Raw genomic sequence first — 20,553 nt, forward strand, 5'->3', positions numbered from 1 at the left:
ACCAATACCCTCCTCCTCCTCTGCGCCACTATCCTCCTCTTCTGCACCACTACCCTCCTCCTCCTCTGCACCACTACCCTACTCCTCCTCTGCACCACTACCCTCCTCCTCCTCCTCTGCACCACTACCCTCCCCCTCTACACAACTACCCTCCTCCTCCTCCTTTTCTGCACCACTACCCTCATCCTCCTCTGAACTACTACCCTCTTCCTCTGCACCACTACCCTCCTCCTCCTCCTCTGCACCATTACCCTCCTCCTCCTCTGCACCAATACCCTCCTCCTCCTCTGCGCTACTATCCTCCTCCTCTGCACCACTACCCTCCTCCTCCTCTGCACCACTACCCTCCTCCTCCTCTGTACCACTACCCTCCTCCTCCTCCTCTGCACCACTACCCTCCCCCTCTACACAACTACCCTCCTCCTCCTCCTTTTCAGCACCACTACCCTCATCCTCCTCTGAACTACTACCCTCTTCCTCTGCACCACTACCCTCCTCCTCCTCCTCGGCACCACTACCCTCCTCCTCCTCTGCACCACTACCCTCCTCCTTCTCTGCACCACTACCCTCCTCCTCCTCTTCACCACTACCCTCATCCTCCTCTGCACCACTACCCTCCTCCTTTTCTGCACCACTACCCTCCTCCTCCTCTTCACCACTACCCTCATCCTCCTCTGCACCACTACCCTCCTCCTCCTCTGCACCACTACCCTCCTCCTCCTCTTCACCACTACCCTCCCCCTACTCTGCACCACTACCTCCTCCTTCTCTGCACCACTACCCTCCTGCTCCTCTTCACCACCACCCTCATCCTCCTCTGCACCACTCCCCCCCCCCCCCCTACTGTGCACCACTACCCTCCTCCTCCTCTTCATCACTACCCTCCCCCTACTCTGCACCACTACCCTCCTCCTCCTCCTCCTCTGCACCACTACCCTCATCCTCCTCTGCACCACTACCCTCCTCCTCTGCAAAACTACCCTCTTCCTCCTTTGCATTACTACCCTCCTCCTCCTCTGCACCACTACCCTCCTCCTACTCTGCACCTCTACCCTCCTCCTCCTCTGCACCACTACCCTCATCCTCCTCTGCACAACTACCCTCCTCCTCCTCCTCTGCACCACTACCCTCCTCCTCCTCTGCACGACTACCCTCCTAATCTGCACCACTACCCTCCTCCTCCTCTGCACCACTACCTTCCTCCTCTGCACCACTACCTTCCTCCTACTCTGCACCACTACCCTCCTCCTCCTCCTGTTCTGCACCACTAACCTCTTCCTCCTCCTCTGCACCACTACCCTCCTTCTCTTCCTCTGCACCACTAACCTCGTCCTCTGCACCACTACCGTCATCCTCCTCTGCACCACTACCCTCCTCCTCCTCTGCACCACTACCCTCCTCCTCCTCTGCCCCAATACCCTCCTCCACTTCTGCACCGCTACCCTCCCCCTCCTCCTCTTCCATACTACCCTCCTCCTCCTCCTCCTCTGCGCCACTACCCTCCCCCTCCTGCTCTGCACCACTACCCTCCTACTCCTCCGTACCACTACCCTCTTCTGCACCATTACCCTCCTCCTCCTCTACACCACTACCCTCCTCCTTCTCTGCACCACTACCCTCCTCCTCCTCTGCACCACTATCCTCCTCCTCTGCACCAATACCCTCCTCCTCCTCTGCACCACTACCCTCCTCCTCCTTTGCACCACTACCCTCCTCCTCCTCTGCACCACTACCCCCCTCCTATGCATCGCTACCCTCTTCCTCTGCACCACTAACCTCCCCCTCCTCTGCACCACTACCCTCCTCCTCCTCTGCACCATTACCCTCCTCCTCCTCTGCACCACTACCCTCCTCCTCCTCTGCACCACTATCCTCCTCCTCTGCACCAATACCCTCCTCCTCCTCTGCGCCACTATCCTCCTCCTCTGCACCACTACCCTCCTCCTCCTCTGCACCACTATCCTCCTCTGCACCAACACCCTCCTACACCTCCACGCCACAATCCTCCTCCTCTGCACCACTACCCTCCTCCTCCTCTGCACCACTACCCTCCTCCTCCTCTGCACCACTACCCTCCTCCTCCTCTGCACCACTACCCTCCTCCTCCTCTGCACCACTACCCTCCTCCTCCTCTGCACCACTGCCCTCCTCCTCCTCTGCAACACTACCCTCCCCCTCCTCTGCATCACTACCCTCTTCCTCTGCACCACTAACCTCCCCCTCCTCTGCGCCATTACCCTCCCCCTCCTCCTCCTCTGCACCACTACCCTCCTCCTTCTCCGCACCACTACCCTCCTCCTCCTCTGAACCACTACCCTCCTCCTCCTCTGCGCCACTACCCTCCCCCTCCTCCTCTGCACCACTACCCTCCTCCTCCTCTGCACCACTACCCTCCTCCTCCTCTGCACCACTACCCTCCTCCTCCTTCTCTGCGCCACTACCCTCCCCCTCCTCCTCTGCACCACTACCCCCCTCCTCCTCTGCACCACTACCCTAATCCTCCTCCGCACCACTACCCTCCTCCTCCTCCGCACCACTACCCTCCTACTCCTCCGCACCACTACCCTCCTCCTCCTCTGCACCACTACCCTCTTCCTCTCTACCACTACCCTCCTCCTCTGCACCACTACCCTCCTCCTCCTCTTCCTCCTCCTCCTCCTCCTCCTCCTCCTCCTCCTGCTCCTCTGCATCACTATTCTCTTCCTCTCTACCACTACCCTCCTCCTCCTCTGCACCACTACCCTCCTCCTCCTCTGCACAACTACCCTCCTCCTACTCTGCACCACTACCCTCCCCCTCGTCTGCGCCTCTACCCTCCCCCTCCTCCTCTGCACCACACCCTTCTCCTCCTCGGCACCACTCCCCTCCTCCTCCTCTGCACCACTACCCTCTTCCTCCTCCTCTGCACCACTGCCCTCCCCCTCCTTTGCACCACTACCCTTCTCCTCCTCTGCACTACTACCCTCCTCCTCTGCACCATTACCCTCATCCTTCTCTGCACCACTACCCTCCTCCTCTGCACCACTACCCTCTTCCTCCTCTGAACCACTACCATCCTCCTCCACTACACTACTACACTCCCCCTCCTCCTATGCACCACTACCCTCCTCCTCCTCTGCAGCACTACCCTCCTCCTCTTCCTCGTCTGCACCACTACTCTCCTCCTCTTCCTCTGCACTACTACCCTCCTTCTCCTCTGCACCAGTACCTTCCTCCTCCTTTACACCACCACCTTCCTCCCGTCCTCCTCTGCAACAATACCCTCCTCCTCTGCACCACTACCCTCCTCCTCTGCACCACTACCCTCCTCCTCTGCACCACTACCCTCCTCCTCCTCTGCACCACAACAATACTCCTCTGCATCTCTACCCTCCCCGTCCTCTGCACCACAACTCTCCTCCTCTGTACCACTACCCTCCTCCTCCTCCTCGGCACCACTAGCCTCCTCCTACTCTGCACCTCTACCCTCCTCTGCACCACTACCCTCCTCCTCTGAACCACTACTCTCCTCCTCCTCTGCACCAGTAGCCTGCTCCTACTATGTACCACTACCCTCCTCCTCTGCACCGCTACCCTCCTCCTCCTCTGCACCACTACCCTCCTCCTCCTCCTCTGCACCACTACCCTCCCCCTCTACACAACTACCCTCCTCCTCCTCCTTTTCTGCACCACTACCCTCATCCTCCTCTGAACTACTACCCTCTTCCTCTGCACCACTACCCTCCTCCTCCTCCTCTGCACCACTACCCTCCTCCTCCTCTGCACCACTACCCTCCTCCTTCTCTGCACCACTACCCTCCTCCTCCTCTTCACCACTACCCTCATCCTCCTCTGCACCACTACCCTCCTACTTTTCTGCACCACTACCCTCCTCCTCCTCTTCACCACTACCCTCATCCTCCTCTGCACCACTACCCTCCTCCTCCTCTGCACCACTACCCTCCTCCTCCTCTTCACCACTACCCTCCCCCTACTCTGCACCACTACCTCCTCCTTCTCTGCACCACTACCCTCCTCCTCCTCTTCACCACCACCCTCATCCTCCTCTGCACCACTCCCCCCCCCCCCTACTGTGCACCACTACACTCCTCCTCCTCTTCATCACTACCCTCCCCCTACTCTGCACCACTACCCTCCTCCTCCTCCTCCTCCTCTGCACCACTACCCTCATCCTCCTCTGCACCACTACCCTCCTCCTCTGCAAAACTACCCTCTTCCTCCTTTGCATTACTACCCTCCTCCTCCTCTGCACCACTACCCTCCTCCTACTCTGCACCTCTACCCTCCTCCTCCTCTGCACCACTACCCTCATCCTCCTCTGCACAACTACCCTCCTCCTCCTCCGCTGCACCACTACCCTCCTCCTCCTCTGCACGACTACCCTCCTAATCTGCACCACTACCCTCCTCCTCCTCTGCACCACTACCTTCCTCCTCTGCACCACTACCTTCCTCCTACTCTGCACCACTACCCTCCTCCTCCTCCTCTGCACCACTACCCTCCTTCTCTTCCTCTGCACCACTAACCTCGTCCTCTGCACCACTACCGTCATCCTCCTCTGCACCACTACCATCCTCCTCCTCTGCACCACTACCCTCCTCCTCCTCTGCCCCAATACCCTCCTCCACTTCTGAACCGCTACCCTCCCCCTCCTCCTCTTCCATACTACCCTCCTCCTCCTCCTCTGCGCCACTACCCTCCCCCTCCTGCTCTGCACCACTACCCTCCTACTCCTCCGTACCACTACCCTCTTCTGCACCATTACCCTCCTCCTCTGCACCACTACCCTTCTCCTCCTCTGCACCACTACCCTCCTCCTCCTCTGCACCACTATCCTCCTCCTCTGCACCAATACCCTCCTCCTCCTCTGCACCACTACCCTCCTCCTCCTTTGCACCACTACCCTCCTCCTCCTCTGCACCACTACCCCCCTCCTCTGCATCGCTACCCTCTTCCTCTGCACCACTAACCTCCCCCTCCTCTGCACCACTACCCTCCTCCTCCTCTGCACCATTACCCTCCTCCTCCTCTGCACCACTACCCTCCTCCTCCTCTGCACCACTATCCTCCTCCTCTGCACCAATACCCTCCTCCTCCTCTGCGCCACTATCCTCCTCTTCTGCACCACTACCCTCCTCCTCCTCTGCACCACTACCCTACTTCTCCTCTGCACCACTACCCTCCTCCTCCTCCTCTGCACCACTACCCTCCCCCTCTACACAACTACCCTCCTCCTCCTCCTTTTCTGCACCACTACCCTCATCCTCCTTTGAACTACTACCCTCTTCCTCTGCACCACTACCCTCCTCCTCCTCCTCCTCTGCACCATTACCCTCCTCCTCCTCTGCACCAATACCCTCCTCCTCCTCTGCGCTACTATCCTCCTCCTCTGCACCACTACCCTCCTCCTCCTCTGCACCACTACCCTCCTCCTCCTCTGTACCACTACCCTCCTCCTCCTCCTCTGCACCACTACCCTCCCTCTCTACACAGCTACCCTCTTCCTCCTCCTTTTCTGCACCACTACCCTCATCCTCCTCTGAACTACTACCCTCTTCCTCTGCACCACTACCCTCCTCCTCCTCCTCGGCACCACTACCCTCCTCCTCCTCTGCACCACTACCCTCCTCCTTCTCTGCACCACTACCCTCCTCCTCCTCTTCACCACTACCCTCATCCTCCTCTGCACCACTACCCTCCTCCTTTTCTGCACCACTACCCTCCTCCTCCTCTTCACCACTACCCTCATCCTCCTCTGCACCACTACCCTCCTCCTCCTCTGCACCACTACCCTCCTCCTCCTCTTCACCACTACCCTCCCCCTACTCTGCACCACTACCTCTTCCTTCTCTGCACCACTACCCTCCTCCTCCTCTTCACCACCACCCTCATCCTCCTCTGCACCACTCCCCCCCCCCCTACTGTGCACCACTACCCTCCTCCTCCTCTTCATCACTACCCTCCCCCTACTCTGCACCACTACCCTCCTCCTCCTCCTCCTCTGCACCACTACCCTCATCCTCCTCTGCACCACTACCCTCCTCCTCTGCAAAACTACCCTCTTCCTCCTTTGCATTACTACCCTCCTCCTCCTCTGCACCACTACCCTCCTCCTACTCTGCACCTCTACCCTCCTCCTCCTCTGCACCACTACCCTCATCCTACTCTGCACAACTACCCTCCTCCTCCTCCTCTGCACCACTACCCTCCTCCTCTGCACGACTACCCTCCTAATCTGCACCACTACCCTCCTCCTCCTCTGCACCACTACCTTCCTCCTCTGCACCACTACCTTCCTCCTACTCTGCACCACTACCCTCCTCCTCCTCCTGTTCTGCACCACTAACCTCTTCCTCCTCCTCTGCACCACTACCCTCCTTCTCTTCCTCTGCACCACTAACCTCGTCCTCTGCACCACTACCCTCATCCTCCTCTGCACCACTACCCTCCTCCTCCTCTGCACCACTACCCTCCTCCTCCTCTGCCCCAATACCCTCCTCCACTTCTGCACCGCTACCCTCCCCCTCCTCCTCTTCCATACTACCCTCCTCCTCCTCCTGCTCTGCGCCACTACCCTCCCCCTCCTGCTCTGCACCACTACCCTCCTACTCCTCCGTACCACTACCCTCTTCTGCACCATTACCCTCCTCCTCCTCTGCACCACTACCCTCCTCCTTCTCTGCACCACTACCCTCCTCCTCCTCTGCACCAATATCCTCCTCCTCTGCACCAATACCCTCCTCCTCCTCTGCACCACTACCCTCCTCCTCCTTTGCACCACTACCCTCCTCCTCCTCTGCACCACTACCCCCTCCTATGCATCGCTACCCTCTTCCTCTGCACCACTAACCTCCCCCTCCTCTGCACCACTACCCTCCTCCTCCTCTGCACCATTACCCTCCTCCTCCTCTGCACCACTACCCTCCTCCTCCTCTGTACCACTATCCTCCTCCTCTGCACCAATACCCTCCTCCTCCTCTGCGCCACTATCCTCCTCCTCTGCACCACTACCCTCCTCCTCCTCTGCACCACTACCCTCCTCCTCCTCTGCACCACTATCCTCCTCTGCACCAACACCCTCCTACACCTCCACGCCACAATCCTCCTCCTCTGCACCACTACCCTCCTCCTCCTCTGCACCACTACCCTCCTCCTCCTCTGCACCACTACCCTCCTCCTCCTCTGCACCACTACCCTCCTCCTCCTCTGCACCACTACCCTCCTCCTCCTCTGCACCACTACCCTCCTCCTCCTCTGCAACACTACCCTCCCCCTCCTCTGCATCACTACCCTCTTCCTCTGCACCACTAACCTCCCCCTCCTCTGCGCCATTACCCTCCCCTTCCTCCTCCTCTGCACCACTACCCTCCTCCTTCTCCGCACCACTACCCTCCTCCTCCTCTGAACCACTACCCTCCTCCTCCTCTGCGCCACTACCTTCCCCCTCCTCCTCTGCACCACTACCCTCCTCCTCCTCTGCACCACTACCCTCCTTCTCCTCTGCACCACTACCCTCCTCCTCCTTCTCTGCGCCACTACCCTCCCCCTCCTCCTCTGCACCACTACCCCCCTCCTCCTCTGCACCACTACCCTAATCCTCCTCCGCACCACTACCCTCCTCCTCCTCCGCACCACTACCCTCCTACTCCTCCGCACCACTACCCTCCTCCTCCTCTGCACCACTACCCTCCTCTTCTGCACCATTACCCTCATCCTCCTTTGCTCCACTATCCTCCTCCTCCTCTGCACCACTACCCCCTCCTCTGCATCGCTACCCTCTTCCTCTGCACCACTACCCTCCTCCTCCTCTTCACCACTACCCTCATCCTCCTCTGCACCACTACCCTCCTCCTTTTCTGCACCACTACCCTCCTCCTCCTCTTCACCACTACCCTCATCCTCCTCTGCACCACTACCCTCCTCCTCCTCCTCTGCACCACTACCCTCCTCCTCCTCTTCACCACTACCCTCCCCCTACTCTGCACCACTACCTCCTCCTTCTCTGCACCACTACCCTCCTCCTCTTCACCACCACCCTCATCCTCCTCTGCACCACTCCCCCCCCCCTACTGTGCACCACTACCCTCCTCCTCCTCTTCATCACTACCCTCCCCCTACTCTGCACCACTACCCTCCTCCTCCTCCTCCTCTGCACCACTACCCTCATCCTCCTCTGCACCACTACCCTCCTCCTCTGCAAAACTACCCTCTTCCTCCTTTGCATTACTACCCTCCTCCTCCTCTGCACCACTACCCTCCTCCTGCTCTGCACCTCTACCCTCCTCCTCCTCTGCACCACTACCCTCATCCTCCTCTGCACAACTACCCTCCTCCTCCTCCGCTGCACCACTACCCTCCTCCTCCTCTGCACGACTACCCTCCTAATCTGCACCACTACCCTCCTCCTCCTCTGCACCACTACCTTCCTCCTCTGCACCACTACCTTCCTCCTACTCTGCACCACTACCCTCCTCCTCCTCCTGTTCTGCACCACTAACCTCTTCCTCCTCCTCTGCACCACTACCCTCCTTCTCTTCCTCTGCACCACTAACCTCGTCCTCTGCACCACTACCGTCATCCTCCTCTGCACCACTACCCTCCTCCTCCTCTGCACCACTACCCTCCTCCTCCTCTGCCCCAATACCCTCCTCCACTTCTGCACCGCTACCCTCCCCCTCCTCCTCTTCCATACTACCCTCCTCCTCCTCCTCTGCGCCACTACCCTCCCCCTCCTGCTCTGCACCACTACCCTCCTACTCCTCCGTACCACTACCCTCTTCTGCACCATTACCCTCCTCCTCCTTTGCACCACTACCCTCCTCCTCCTCTGCACCACTACCCTCCTCCTCCTCTGCACCACTATCCTCCTCCTCTGCACCAATACCCTCCTCCTCCTCTGCACCACTACCCTCCTCCTCCTTTGCACCACTACCCTCCTCCTCCTCTGCACCACTACCCCCCTCCTCTGCATCGCTACCCTCTTCCTCTGCACCAGTAACCTCCCCCTCCTCTGCACCACTACCCTCCTCCTCCTCTGCACCATTACCCTCCTCCTCCTCTGCACCACTACCCTCCTCCTCCTCTGCACCACTATCCTCCTCCTCTGCACCAATACCCTCCTCCTCCTCTGCGCCACTATCCTCCTCCTCTGCACCACTACCCTCCTCCTCCTCTGCACCACTACCCTCCTCCTCCTCTGCACCACTACCCTCCTCCTCCTCCTCTGCACCACTACCCTCCCCCTCTACACAAATACCCTCCTCCTCCTCCTTTTCTGCACCACTACCCTCATCCTCCTCTGAACAACTACCCTCTTCCTCTGCACCACTACCCTCCTCCTCCTCCTCCTCTGCACCATTACCCTCCTCCTCCTCTGCACCACTACCCTCCTCCTTCTCTGCACCACTATCCTCCTCCTCTGCACCAATACCCTCCTCCTCCTCTGCGCCACTATCCTCCTCCTCTGCACCACTACCCTCCTCCTCCTCTGCACCACTACCCTCCTCCTCCTCTGTACCACTACCCTCCTCCTCCTCCTCTGCACCACTACCCTCCCCCTCTACACAACTACCCTCCTCCTCCTCCTTTTCTGCACCACTACCCTCATCCTCCTCTGAACTACTACCCTCTTCCTCTGCACCACTACCCTCCTCCTCCTCCTCTGCACCACTACCCTCCTCCTCCTCTGCACCACTACCCTCCTCCTTCTCTGCACCACTACCCTCCTCCTCTTCACCACTACCCTCATCCTCCTCTGCACCACTACCCTCCTCCTTTTCTGCACCACTACCCTCCTCCTCCTCTTCACCACTACCCTCATCCTCCTCTGCACCACTACCCTCCTCCTCCTCTGCACCACTACCCTCCTCCTCCTCTTCACCACTACCCTCCCCCTACTCTGCACCACTACCTCCTCCTTCTCTGCACCACTACCCTCCTCCTCCTCTTCACCACCACCCTCATCCTCCTCTGCACCACTCCCCCCCCCTACTGTGCACCACTACCCTCCTCCTCCTCTTCATCACTACCCTCCCCCTACTCTGCACCACAACCCTCCTCCTCCTCCTCCTCTGCACCACTACCCTCATCCTCCTCTGCACCACTACCCTCCTCCTCTGCAAAACTACCCTCTTCCTCCTTTGCATTACTACCCTCCTCCTCCTCTGCACCACTACCCTCCTCCTACTCTGCACCTCTACCCTCCTCCTCCTCTGCACCACTACCCTCATCCTCCTCTGCACAACTACCCTCCTCCTCCTCCGCTGCACCACTACCCTCCTCCTCCTCTGCACCACTACCTTCCTCCTCTGCACCACTACCTTCCTCCTACTCTGCACCACTACCCTCCTCCTCCTCCTGTTCTGCACCACTAACCTCTTCCTCCTCCTCTGCACCACTACCCTCCTTCTCTTCCTCTGCACCACTAACCTCGTCCTCTGCACCACTACCGTCATCCTCCTCTGCACCACTACCCTCCTCCTCCTCTGCACCACTACCCTCCTCCTCCTCTGCCCCAATACCCTCCTCCACTTCTGCACCGCTACCCTCCCCCTCCTCCTCTTCCATACTACCCTCCTCCTCCTCCTCTGCGCCACTACCCTCCCCCTCCTGCTCTGCACCACTACCCTCCTACTCCTCCGTACCACTACCCTCTTCTGCACCATTACCCTCCTCCTCCTCTGCACCACTACCCTCCTCCTCCTCTGCACCACTACCCTCCTCCTCCTCTGCACCACTATCCTCCTCCTCTGCACCAATACCCTCCTCCTCCTCTGCACCACTACCCTCCTCCTCCTTTGCACCACTACCCTCCTCCTCCTCTGCACCACTACCCCCCTCCTCTGCATCGCTACCCTCTTCCTCTGCACCACTAACCTCCCCCTCCTCTGCACCACTACCCTCCTCCTCCTCTGCACCATTACCCTCCTCCTCCTCTGCACCACTACCCTCCTCCTCCTCTGCACCACTATCCTCCTCCTCTGCACCAATACCCTCCTCCTCCTCTGCGCCACTATCCTCCTCCTCTGCACCACTACCCTCCTCCTCCTCTGCACCACTACCCTCCTCCTCCTCTGCACCACTATCCTCCTCTGCACCAACACCCTCCTCCTCCTCCGCGCCACTATCCTCCTCCTCTGCACCATTACCCTCCTCCTCCTCTGCACCACTACCCTCCTCCTCCTCTGCACCACTACCCTCCTCCTCTTCAGCACCACTACCCTCCTCCTCCTCTGCACCACTACCCTCCTCCTCCTCTGCACCACTACCCTCCTCCTCCTCTGCAACACTACCCTCCCCCTCCTCTGCATCACTACCCTCTTCCTCTGCACCACTAACCTCCCCCTCCTCTGCGCCATTACCCTCCCCCTCCTCCTCCTCTGCACCACTACCCTCCTCCTCCTCTGAACCACTACCCTCCTCCTCTTCTGCGCCACTACCCTCCCCCTCCTCCTCTGCACCACTACCCTCCTCCTCCTCTGCACCACTACCCTCCTCCTCCTCTGCACCAGTACCCTCCTCCTTCTCTGCGCCACTACCCTCCCCCTCCTCCTCTGCACCACTACCCCCCTCCTCCTCTGCACCACTACCCTAATCCTCCTCCACACCACTACCCTCCTCCTCCTCCGCACCACTACCCTCCTACTCCTCCGCACCACTACCCTCCTCCTCTGCACCACTACCCTCCTCTTCTGCACCATTACCCTCATCCTCCTTTGCACCACTACCCTCCTCCTCCTCTGCACCACTACCCCCTCCTCTGCATCGCTACCCTCTTCCTCTGCACCACTAACCTCCCCCTCCTCTGCGCCACTACCCTCCCCCTCCTTCTCCTCTGCACCACTACCCTCCCCCTCCTCTGCACCACTACCCTCCTCCTCCTCTGCACCACTACCCTCCTCCTCCTCTGCACCACTACCCTCCTCTTCCTCTGCACCACTACTCTCCTCTTCCTCTGCACCACTACCCTCCTCTTCCTCTGCACCACTACCCTCCTCTTCCTCTGCACCACTACCCTCCTCCTCCTCTGCACCACTACCCTCCTTCTCCTCTGCACCACTACCCTCCCCCTCCTCTGCACCACTACCCTCCTCCTCCTCTGCACCACTACCCTCCTCCTCCTCTGCACCACTACCCTCCTCCTCCTCTGCACCACTACCCTCCTCCTCCTCTGCACCACTACCCTCGTCCTCCTCTGCACCACTACCATCCTCCTCCTCCTCTGCACCACTACCCTCCTTCTCCTCCTTAAGAGATGGGTGTGGAGAGTAGCCAGGTGTGGGCTTCAATGTTCCCTCTCATCTACAGGTGTGGGTGTGGAGAGTTGCCAGGTGTGGGCTGCAATGTTCCCTCTCATCTACAGGTGTGGGTGGGGAGAGTTGCCAGGTGTGAGCTTCAATGTTCCCTCTCATCTACAGGTGTGGGTGTGGAGAGTTGCCAGGTGTGGGCTGCAATGTTCCCTCTCATCTACAGGTGTGGGTGGGGAGAGTTGCCAGGTGTGAGCTTCAATGTTCCCTCTCATCTACAGGTGTGGGTGTGGAGAGTTGCCAGGTGTGGGCTGCAATGTTCCCTCTCATCTACAGGTGTGGGTGGGGAGAGACTCCTGCGAGGACTTCATCGGAGGGGCGTCACTGGTGATGCACTTTGGTTTAGGCTCGAGGACAGTGAAGACAGTGAGGACAGTGAGGACAGTGAGGACAGTGAGGACAGTGAGGACAGTGAGGACAGTGAGGAGAACAAGAAGTACCTCCGAGAGCTCGCTGCGTCGCTTAACAATTTTAATAATGTTTTGATATTTTAGATTGTTGAGGCCAGCCTCACGAGACCAATAATGTACAAGGACACATCTACGAGGAGCTGGTTGTTGAGACCAGCCTCACGAGACCAATAATGTACAAGGACACATCTACGAGGAGCTGGTTGTTGAGACCAGCCTCACGAGACCAATAATGTACAAGGACACATCTACGAGGAGCTGGTTGTTGAGACCTGCCTCACGAGACCAATAATGTACAAGGACACATCTACGAGGAGCTGGTTGTTGAGACCTGCCTCACGAGACCAATAATGTACAAGGACACATCTACGAGGAGCTGGTTGTTGAGACCTGCCTCACGAGACCAATAATGTACAAGGACACATCTACGAGGAGCTGGTTGTTGAGACCAGCCTCACGAGACCAATAATGTACAAGGACACATCTACGAGGAGCTGGTTGTTGAGACCTGCCTCACGAGACCAATAATGTACAAGGACACATCTACGAGGAGCTGGTTGTTGAGACCTGCCTCACGAGACCAATGTAGATGTACATTATATGACAATGATTATGATGTACATCTCTCAATGAGATGATTACATCTCATCAAGTATTAGATGTACATGTGTAGATGTACAGTAATCTACAAATGTACATGTGTAGATGTACAGTAATCTACAGATGTACATGTGTAGATGTACAGTAATCTACAGATGTACACGTGTAGATGCACAGTAATCTACAGATGTACATGTGTAGATGTACAGTAATCTACAAATGTACATGTGTAGATGTACAGTAATCTACAGATGTACATGTGTAGATGTACAGTAATCTACAGATGTACATGTGTAGATGTACAGTAATCTACAGATGTACACGTGTAGATGTAGAGTAATCTACAGATGTACATGTGTAGATGTACAATAATCTACAGATGTACATGTGTAGATGTACAGTAATCTACAGATGTACATGTGTAGATGTACAGTAATCTACAGATGTACATGTGTAGATGTACAGTAATCTACTGATGTACATGTGTAGATGTACAGTAATCTACTGATGTACATGTGTAGATGTACAGTAATCTACAGATGTACATGTGTAGATGTACAGTAATCTACAGATGTACATGTGTAGATGTACAGTAATCTACTGATGTACATGTGTAGATGTACAGTAATCTACTGATGTACATGTGTAGATGTACAGTAATCTACAGATGTACACGTGTAGATGTAGAGTAATCTACAGATGTACATGTGTAGATGTACAATAATCTACAGATGTACATGTGTAGATGTACAGTAATCTACAGATGTACATGTGTAGATGTACAGTAATCTACAGATGTGCATGTGTAGATGTACAGTAATCTACTGATGTACATGTGTAGATGTACAGTAATCTACTGATGTACATGTGTAGATGTACAGTAATCTACAGATGTACATGTGTAGATGTACAGTAATCTACAGATGTACATGTGTAGATGTACAGTAATCTACTGATGTACATGTGTAGATGTACAGTAATCTACTGATGTACATGTGTAGATGCACAGTAATCTACAGATGTACATGTGTAGATGTACAGTAATCTACAGATGTACATGTGTAGATGTACAGTAATCTACAGATGTACATGTGTAGATGTACAGTAATCTACAGATGTACATGTGTAGATGTACAGTAATCTACAGATGTACATAACATTGAGACCAATGTCCTCCTACATACGAGGACCTCGCTGGAACTCTTACCACTGACGGGGTTATCAAAGTTTTATCACAAGTTGGGTTTAGTAAGACATACAACAAGACCATGTGTATGTTTGTGGTTTGTATAAGTTTTTGTGTGTTGGTTGTATGATAAATATATCCAAAGGTTACTTGATCAACCAGGCTGTGACTTTAGGCTGTGAGCAGACGTGTCTAACAGCCTGGATGATCAGACCAGCAGCCAGGAGACATGGTCGGTGACCAGACCAGGAGACATGGTCGGTGACCAGACCAGCAGCCAGGAGACATGGTCGGTGACCAGACCAGGAGACATGGTCGGTGACCAGACCAGCAGCCAGGAGACATGGTCTGTGACCAGACCAGCAGCCAGGAGACATGGTCGGTGACCAGACCAGCAGCCAGGAGACATGGTCTGTGACCAGACCAGCAGCCAGGAGACATGGTCGGTGACCAGACCAGCAGCCAGGAGACATGGTCGGAGACCAGGGGTCATGGTCCCCAGAACTACCAACTGGTAGACTACACGTGGGTGGTATGAATGTGTATGATGGTGAGTTAAAGGATCTCTTGTGTCGACGATGAGTCACAATAACGGGGCTAAAGTATGTTGACCAGACCATTCCCAAGTCGATTGTCACAATCGACTTGAGAATGGTCCAGGACGGACCGAAACGTCGTCGTCCCTTCACCTTCTATTGTGTGGTCTGGTCTACAAATTTCTTGTGTCCATTGTAAGAATGAGTTTTTATGCTGTAGTATTAATGAGCTTTGGTACGCAAGTGGTATGGATGGGTTTTGTTATATTAATGATATAAATAATTTGTTTATACTGGATATATGAACAGATATGGTATGCTGATGGCATGAATATGTTTTAGTATGCTGGAGGTATGAATGAGTTTTAGTATGCTGGAGATACCTTCCTTGAGGTTGTTTCGGGGCTTAGCGTCCCCGCGGCCCGGCCTCTTCATTGCTGGACTGGTCAACCAGGCTACTGGACGCCGCTGCTCGCAGCCTGACATATGACTCACAGCCTCGTTGATCAGGTATCCTCTGGATACCTGATCATCCAGGTATCTCGAGTGTTCATGAGTGTTCTGTCATGAACACTGTGAGAGGTTGGCCAGTTATGCCCCTTATGTGTACTGAAATAGTATAAATATAGTGGAAGGGATAGATAAGCAGCCTTCCAGTCTGTAGTGGAAGGTATAGATAAGCAGCCTTCCAGTCTGTAGTGGAAGGTATAGATAAGCATTTGTCTCCTGATTTTATGAATAAGTTTTGGTATGAACTTGATATATTAGCATTTTCTACACTTTATTATCAATATGACTTTATTTACTATTGTTTATTGGATCACTATTATTAGTCTTGGCTCTTTATTTGTTAAGGGATCTTAGTTATTGTAACATTTTATTAAGGATTTTAGGCATTGAGAATTTTTGTCTGACTTTTAGGCTGCCTTAACCTTATTATCCTCAAGATTAAACAGGAGCATATATACATCTTTGATATTTTAAGTTGCTTAATGTACAACTAAATACAGTAAGTTGCCTATTGCAATTTACCATAATGCATTAAGCAGCTTACTGTACATATGTTTTTTAGTATTATCAGTATTCTTTTGTAATACCCTTTTGGGCACTTACTTTATTACAGTAATTAACGTACTGTACAAGATATTTCATACAGTATGCAGCTTACTGTTCAAGTAGTTTAATACAGCAAGTGTCCTTCTGCACACTTAAATGTATAATTACTTTAGTAAAGAAACTGCAATATGTACACCTCCTTTGATACAGTAAGTAGTACTGTACTACGCTTTTTATAGTTCAGTACTGCAAGTATTAAAGTAAATACATGCATTATCTGTAATAAAGCAACATATAAGTTTAAACAATATAAACACTTTTATTTTCACTCATTCTCTGAGGCCTATTGTTTGGAGGTATTAACTTGCTAGTGGTATATGATATGACTTTTTCAACAGAAACAGAGTAAGACAAATCCGAGTGGTAAACGTTGTCAATGGTCCTTAGGACTCTGGCCTGAGACCTGTCTTGTTTACCGTATATATAAACCATGTTGATACAACACTCAAGTGCAACATTACCATAGTTGTCAATGGTCCTCAGGACTCTGGCCTGAGACCTGTCTTGTTTACCGTATATATAAACCATGTAGATACAACACTCAAGTGCAACATTACCTAGTTTCCGATGATACAAAAATCTACATTGAAATAAATTAAGAAAAACATAAAATCGTTACAAGAAGACTTAGGCTTTTAAAATTTAACAAAAGATTTGCATATGCTGGTCAATATTGGCTATGCTCAGTTTAATATTACTTTGGCTTTCCTTTAAGTGACTGGAGAGGAAAGTCTCATTTTGATCATTTTCTCACTGATGATGACCTAACTGGTTACATCTGAGGGTATAAGACTCAGTGATTGTGACAACCTTTCCTGTCATTTTCCTGTCATAGACACCGTCACTATACCTCACTATCAAACTGTTGCTCCTGACAGTGAGAATGTAATGATCTGGGGCTCAGATCATTGGTTCTCCCTTCTCCCCTCTTTTCCCTCTCCTTCTCCCCTCCTTTCCTTCTCCCTCTTCCCTCCTTCCTTCTCCCCTCCCCTTGGCCGTCATTCGTCTCCTCTCCTCTCCCCCCCCCCCTTGTCGCCCATTTGTCAAGGTCAAGAAGTTGACCTGAGGGTGGGGTGGTCTTGGATACCTTGGCTTCTCCCACTCAATTCCCCACTCAGATGTTCCCCTCTCCATCCCCTCTCATCCCCTCTCTTCCCCTCTCACCGGCCTCTTCCCCATACGAGGCAGAGTCAAATGTCCCTACTCGCTATCTTAGAGGAGACAGGCTTGAACATAATTTATCAGTTTTGTAAACATTGCTCGCAGGTGCCTGGGCTCCATAGACGCGCCTTGTCCCCCTTCTCTTTAGCTGGGGAGAGCTGACTCAATCTTCAGGAATTCAAGTAGCTTTCCACGGCAGATCAGTGAAGGTGATTGGCCTGAGATAAGGGCCAAGTCCTTATTGGCCCTAGAGAGCCAGACCTCAGGCCTACGTGTTAAATGGTTGGCCATTGCCAAAATAATGGGTGGAGCCCTGGGGCTGTATTAGATGGTGGGAGGAGTAATCCTTCCCAGCAATAAGTTGGAAAAACTAAATTTCATCAGTGTGTCTTGGGAGTGTATTAGGAACAGGGCCGCAAGCCCGTATCCTCGGGGCTGAGGGCAGCCATCAACATCGTGGCCGTAGGTATTTAAGTGGCGGGTATTTAAGGTATAGTAGCACTTGAGTTTTGTGCCCTCAATAAATATCCATTGTGCCTCTGGGGAAATAGAATAGGTGATGTGTTCAAATTGTCTTAATTTACATGTTTCATAAAATAAATTGTATAGCTTGTCCAGTGGTATTCACTTAACTCCCCTTTGATATATTTTGCTACTTTGTCATTTTTAGGTGTTGTATTGGAAGCCCCCATGTTCTCCTACTATTAATAGATACTAAAGTTGCCCTTGGATTCAAATTAGTAACGTACATTACACAAACTAATTTTCCAAAATTTATTTCTGAAATTCATATTACCCGGAGTCCCATGGTTACTGATTCCTTGCCTTCCTGGGGGATCGGTGATTGACACATTCAGGTATGGTTGGTCGGGAAGGTGGTGGCAGTGTAAATGTGTTTTGTTATTGTTTTTAACTAATAACCCTTGTCCTTGGTGTATCTTCCTCATTTAATATTCCTCTTAGATACGTGGCAGTCCAGTGAGGGGTCATGCTGGACTGTAACAGTGTTAAGCTGGGGTATTGAGTTGAAGAGAGACAGAGAATTACAACAGAGAGCGTATAGTACGATTATGAGAGATCACAAGATAACAGGATTAATACTGGGGAACATTGGGTTATTACAATAGAGGCCGCGGTTATTACGACAGGGTAAAGCGGTCATTACAACATGATCACCACATACAAAATTCTCAGGGGAATTAACAGGGTAGACAAGGATGGATTATTTAACACGGGTGGTACACGCACAAGGGGACACCACTTGCAAGCTGAGTACCCAAAGGAGTCACAAAGATATTAGAAATAACTTTTTCAGTTTCAGAGTAGTTAATAAATGGAATGCACTAGGAAGTGATGTGATGGAGACTGCCAGAACGAAAGCTAGCGCCCTCCCCCCACTCAGCCAGAACGAAAGCTAGCGCCCTCCCCCCACTCAGCCAGTACGCAAGCTAGCGCCCTCCCCCCACTCAGCCAGTACGCAAGCTAGCGCCCTCCCCCCACTCAGCCAGTACGCAAGCTAGCGCCCTCCCCCCACTCAGCCAGTACGCAAGCTAGCGCCCTCCCCCCACTCAGCCAGTACGCAAGCTAGCGCCCTCCCCCCACTCAGCCAGTACGCAAGCTAGCACCCTCCCCCCACTCAGCCAGTACGCAAGCTAGCGCCCTCCCCCCACTCAGCCAGTACGCAAGCTAGCGCCCTCCACCCACTCAGCCAGTACGCAAGCTAGCACCCTCCACCCACTCCGCCAGTACGCAAGCTAGCACCCTCCCCCCACTCAGCCAGTACGCAAGCTAGCGCCCTCCCCCCACTCAGCCAGTACGCAAGCTAGCACCCTCCACCCACTCCGCCAGTACGCAAGCTAGCACCCTCCACCCACTCCGCCAGTACGCGAGCTAGCACCCTCCCCCCACTCCGCCAGTTCGCGAGCTAGCGCCCTCCCCCCACTCCGTCAGTACGCAAGCTAGCACCCTCCACCCACTCCGTCAGTATGCAAGCTAGCGCCCTCCCCCCACTCCGTCAGTACGCAAGCTAGCGCCCTCCACCCACTCCGTCAGTATGCAAGCTAGCGCCCTCCACCCACTCCGTCAGTACGCAAGCTAGCGCCCTCCACCCACTCCGTCAGTATGCAAGCTAGCGCCCTCCACCCACTCCGTCAGTACGCAAGCTAGCGCTCTCCACCCACTCCGTCAGTACGCGAGCTAGCACCCTCCACCCACTCCGCCAGTACGTGAGCTAGCACCCTCCACCCACTTCGCCAGTTCGCGAGCTAGCGCTCTCCACCCACTCCGTCAGTACGCAAGCTAGCGCTCTCCACCCACTCCGTCAGTACGCAAGCTAGCGCTCTCCACCCACTCCGTCAGTACGCGATCTAGCACCCTCCACCCACTCCGTCAGTACGCGAGCTAGCACCCTCCACCCACTCCGTCAGTACGCAAGCTAGCGCTCTCCACCCACTCCGTCAGTACGCGAGCTAGCACCCTCCACCCACTCCGTCAGTACGCAAGCTAGCGCTCTCCACCCACTCCGTCAGTACGCGAGCTAGCACCCTCCACCCACTCCGTCAGTACGCGAGCTAGCACCCTCCACCCACTCCGTCAGTACGCGAGCTAGCACCCTCCACCCACTCCGTCAGTACGCGAGCTAGCACCCTCCACCCACTCCGTCAGTACGCAAGCTAGCGCTCTCCACCCACTCCGTCAGTACGCGAGCTAGCACCCTCCACCCACTCCGTCAGTACGCGAGCTAGCACCCTCCACCCACTCCGTCAGTACGCGAGCTAGCACCCTCCACCCACTCCGTCAGTACGCGAGCTAGCACCCTCCACCCACTCCGTCAGTACGCAAGCTAGCGCTCTCCACCCACTCCGTCAGTACGCGATCTAGCACCCTCCACCCACTCCGTCAGTACGCGAGCTAGCACCCTCCACCCACTCTGTCAGTACGCAATCTAGCGCTCTCCACCCACTCCGTCAGTACGCGAGCTAGCACCCTCCACCCACTCCGTCAGTACGCAAGCTAGCGCTCTCCACCCACTCCGTTAGTACGCGAGCTAGCACCCTCCACCCACTCCGTCAGTACGCGAGCTAGCACCCTCCACCCACTCCGTCAGTACGCGAGCTAGCACCCTCCACCCACTCCGTCAGTACGCGAGCTAGCACCCTCCACCCACTCCGTCAGTACGCAAGCTAGCGCTCTCCACCCACTCCGTCAGTACGCGAGCTAGCACCCTCCACCCACTCCGT

The 20,553-nt window shown here is 54.7% G+C and overlaps 1 protein-coding gene across 1 annotated transcript in view; it reads left to right on the forward strand.

Annotated features, from left to right (window-relative positions):
* Window positions 1-13,639, forward strand: part of LOC138350683 (uncharacterized) — a 36,536-nt gene extending 22,897 nt beyond the window's left edge. Inside the window, exon 3 of the mRNA XM_069301917.1 lies at window positions 12,582-13,639. Coding sequence (XP_069158018.1) covers window positions 12,582-12,799 — 218 coding nt within the window. The 3' untranslated portion in view covers window positions 12,800-13,639. The remainder of the gene's footprint in view (window positions 1-12,581) is intronic.
* The last annotated feature ends 6,914 nt before the right edge of the window (window positions 13,640-20,553 follow it).

The sequence above is a fragment of the Procambarus clarkii genome, chromosome 46 (genome assembly GCF_040958095.1).
Source record: "Procambarus clarkii isolate CNS0578487 chromosome 46, FALCON_Pclarkii_2.0, whole genome shotgun sequence".
NCBI lineage: Eukaryota > Metazoa > Arthropoda > Malacostraca > Decapoda > Cambaridae > Procambarus > Procambarus clarkii.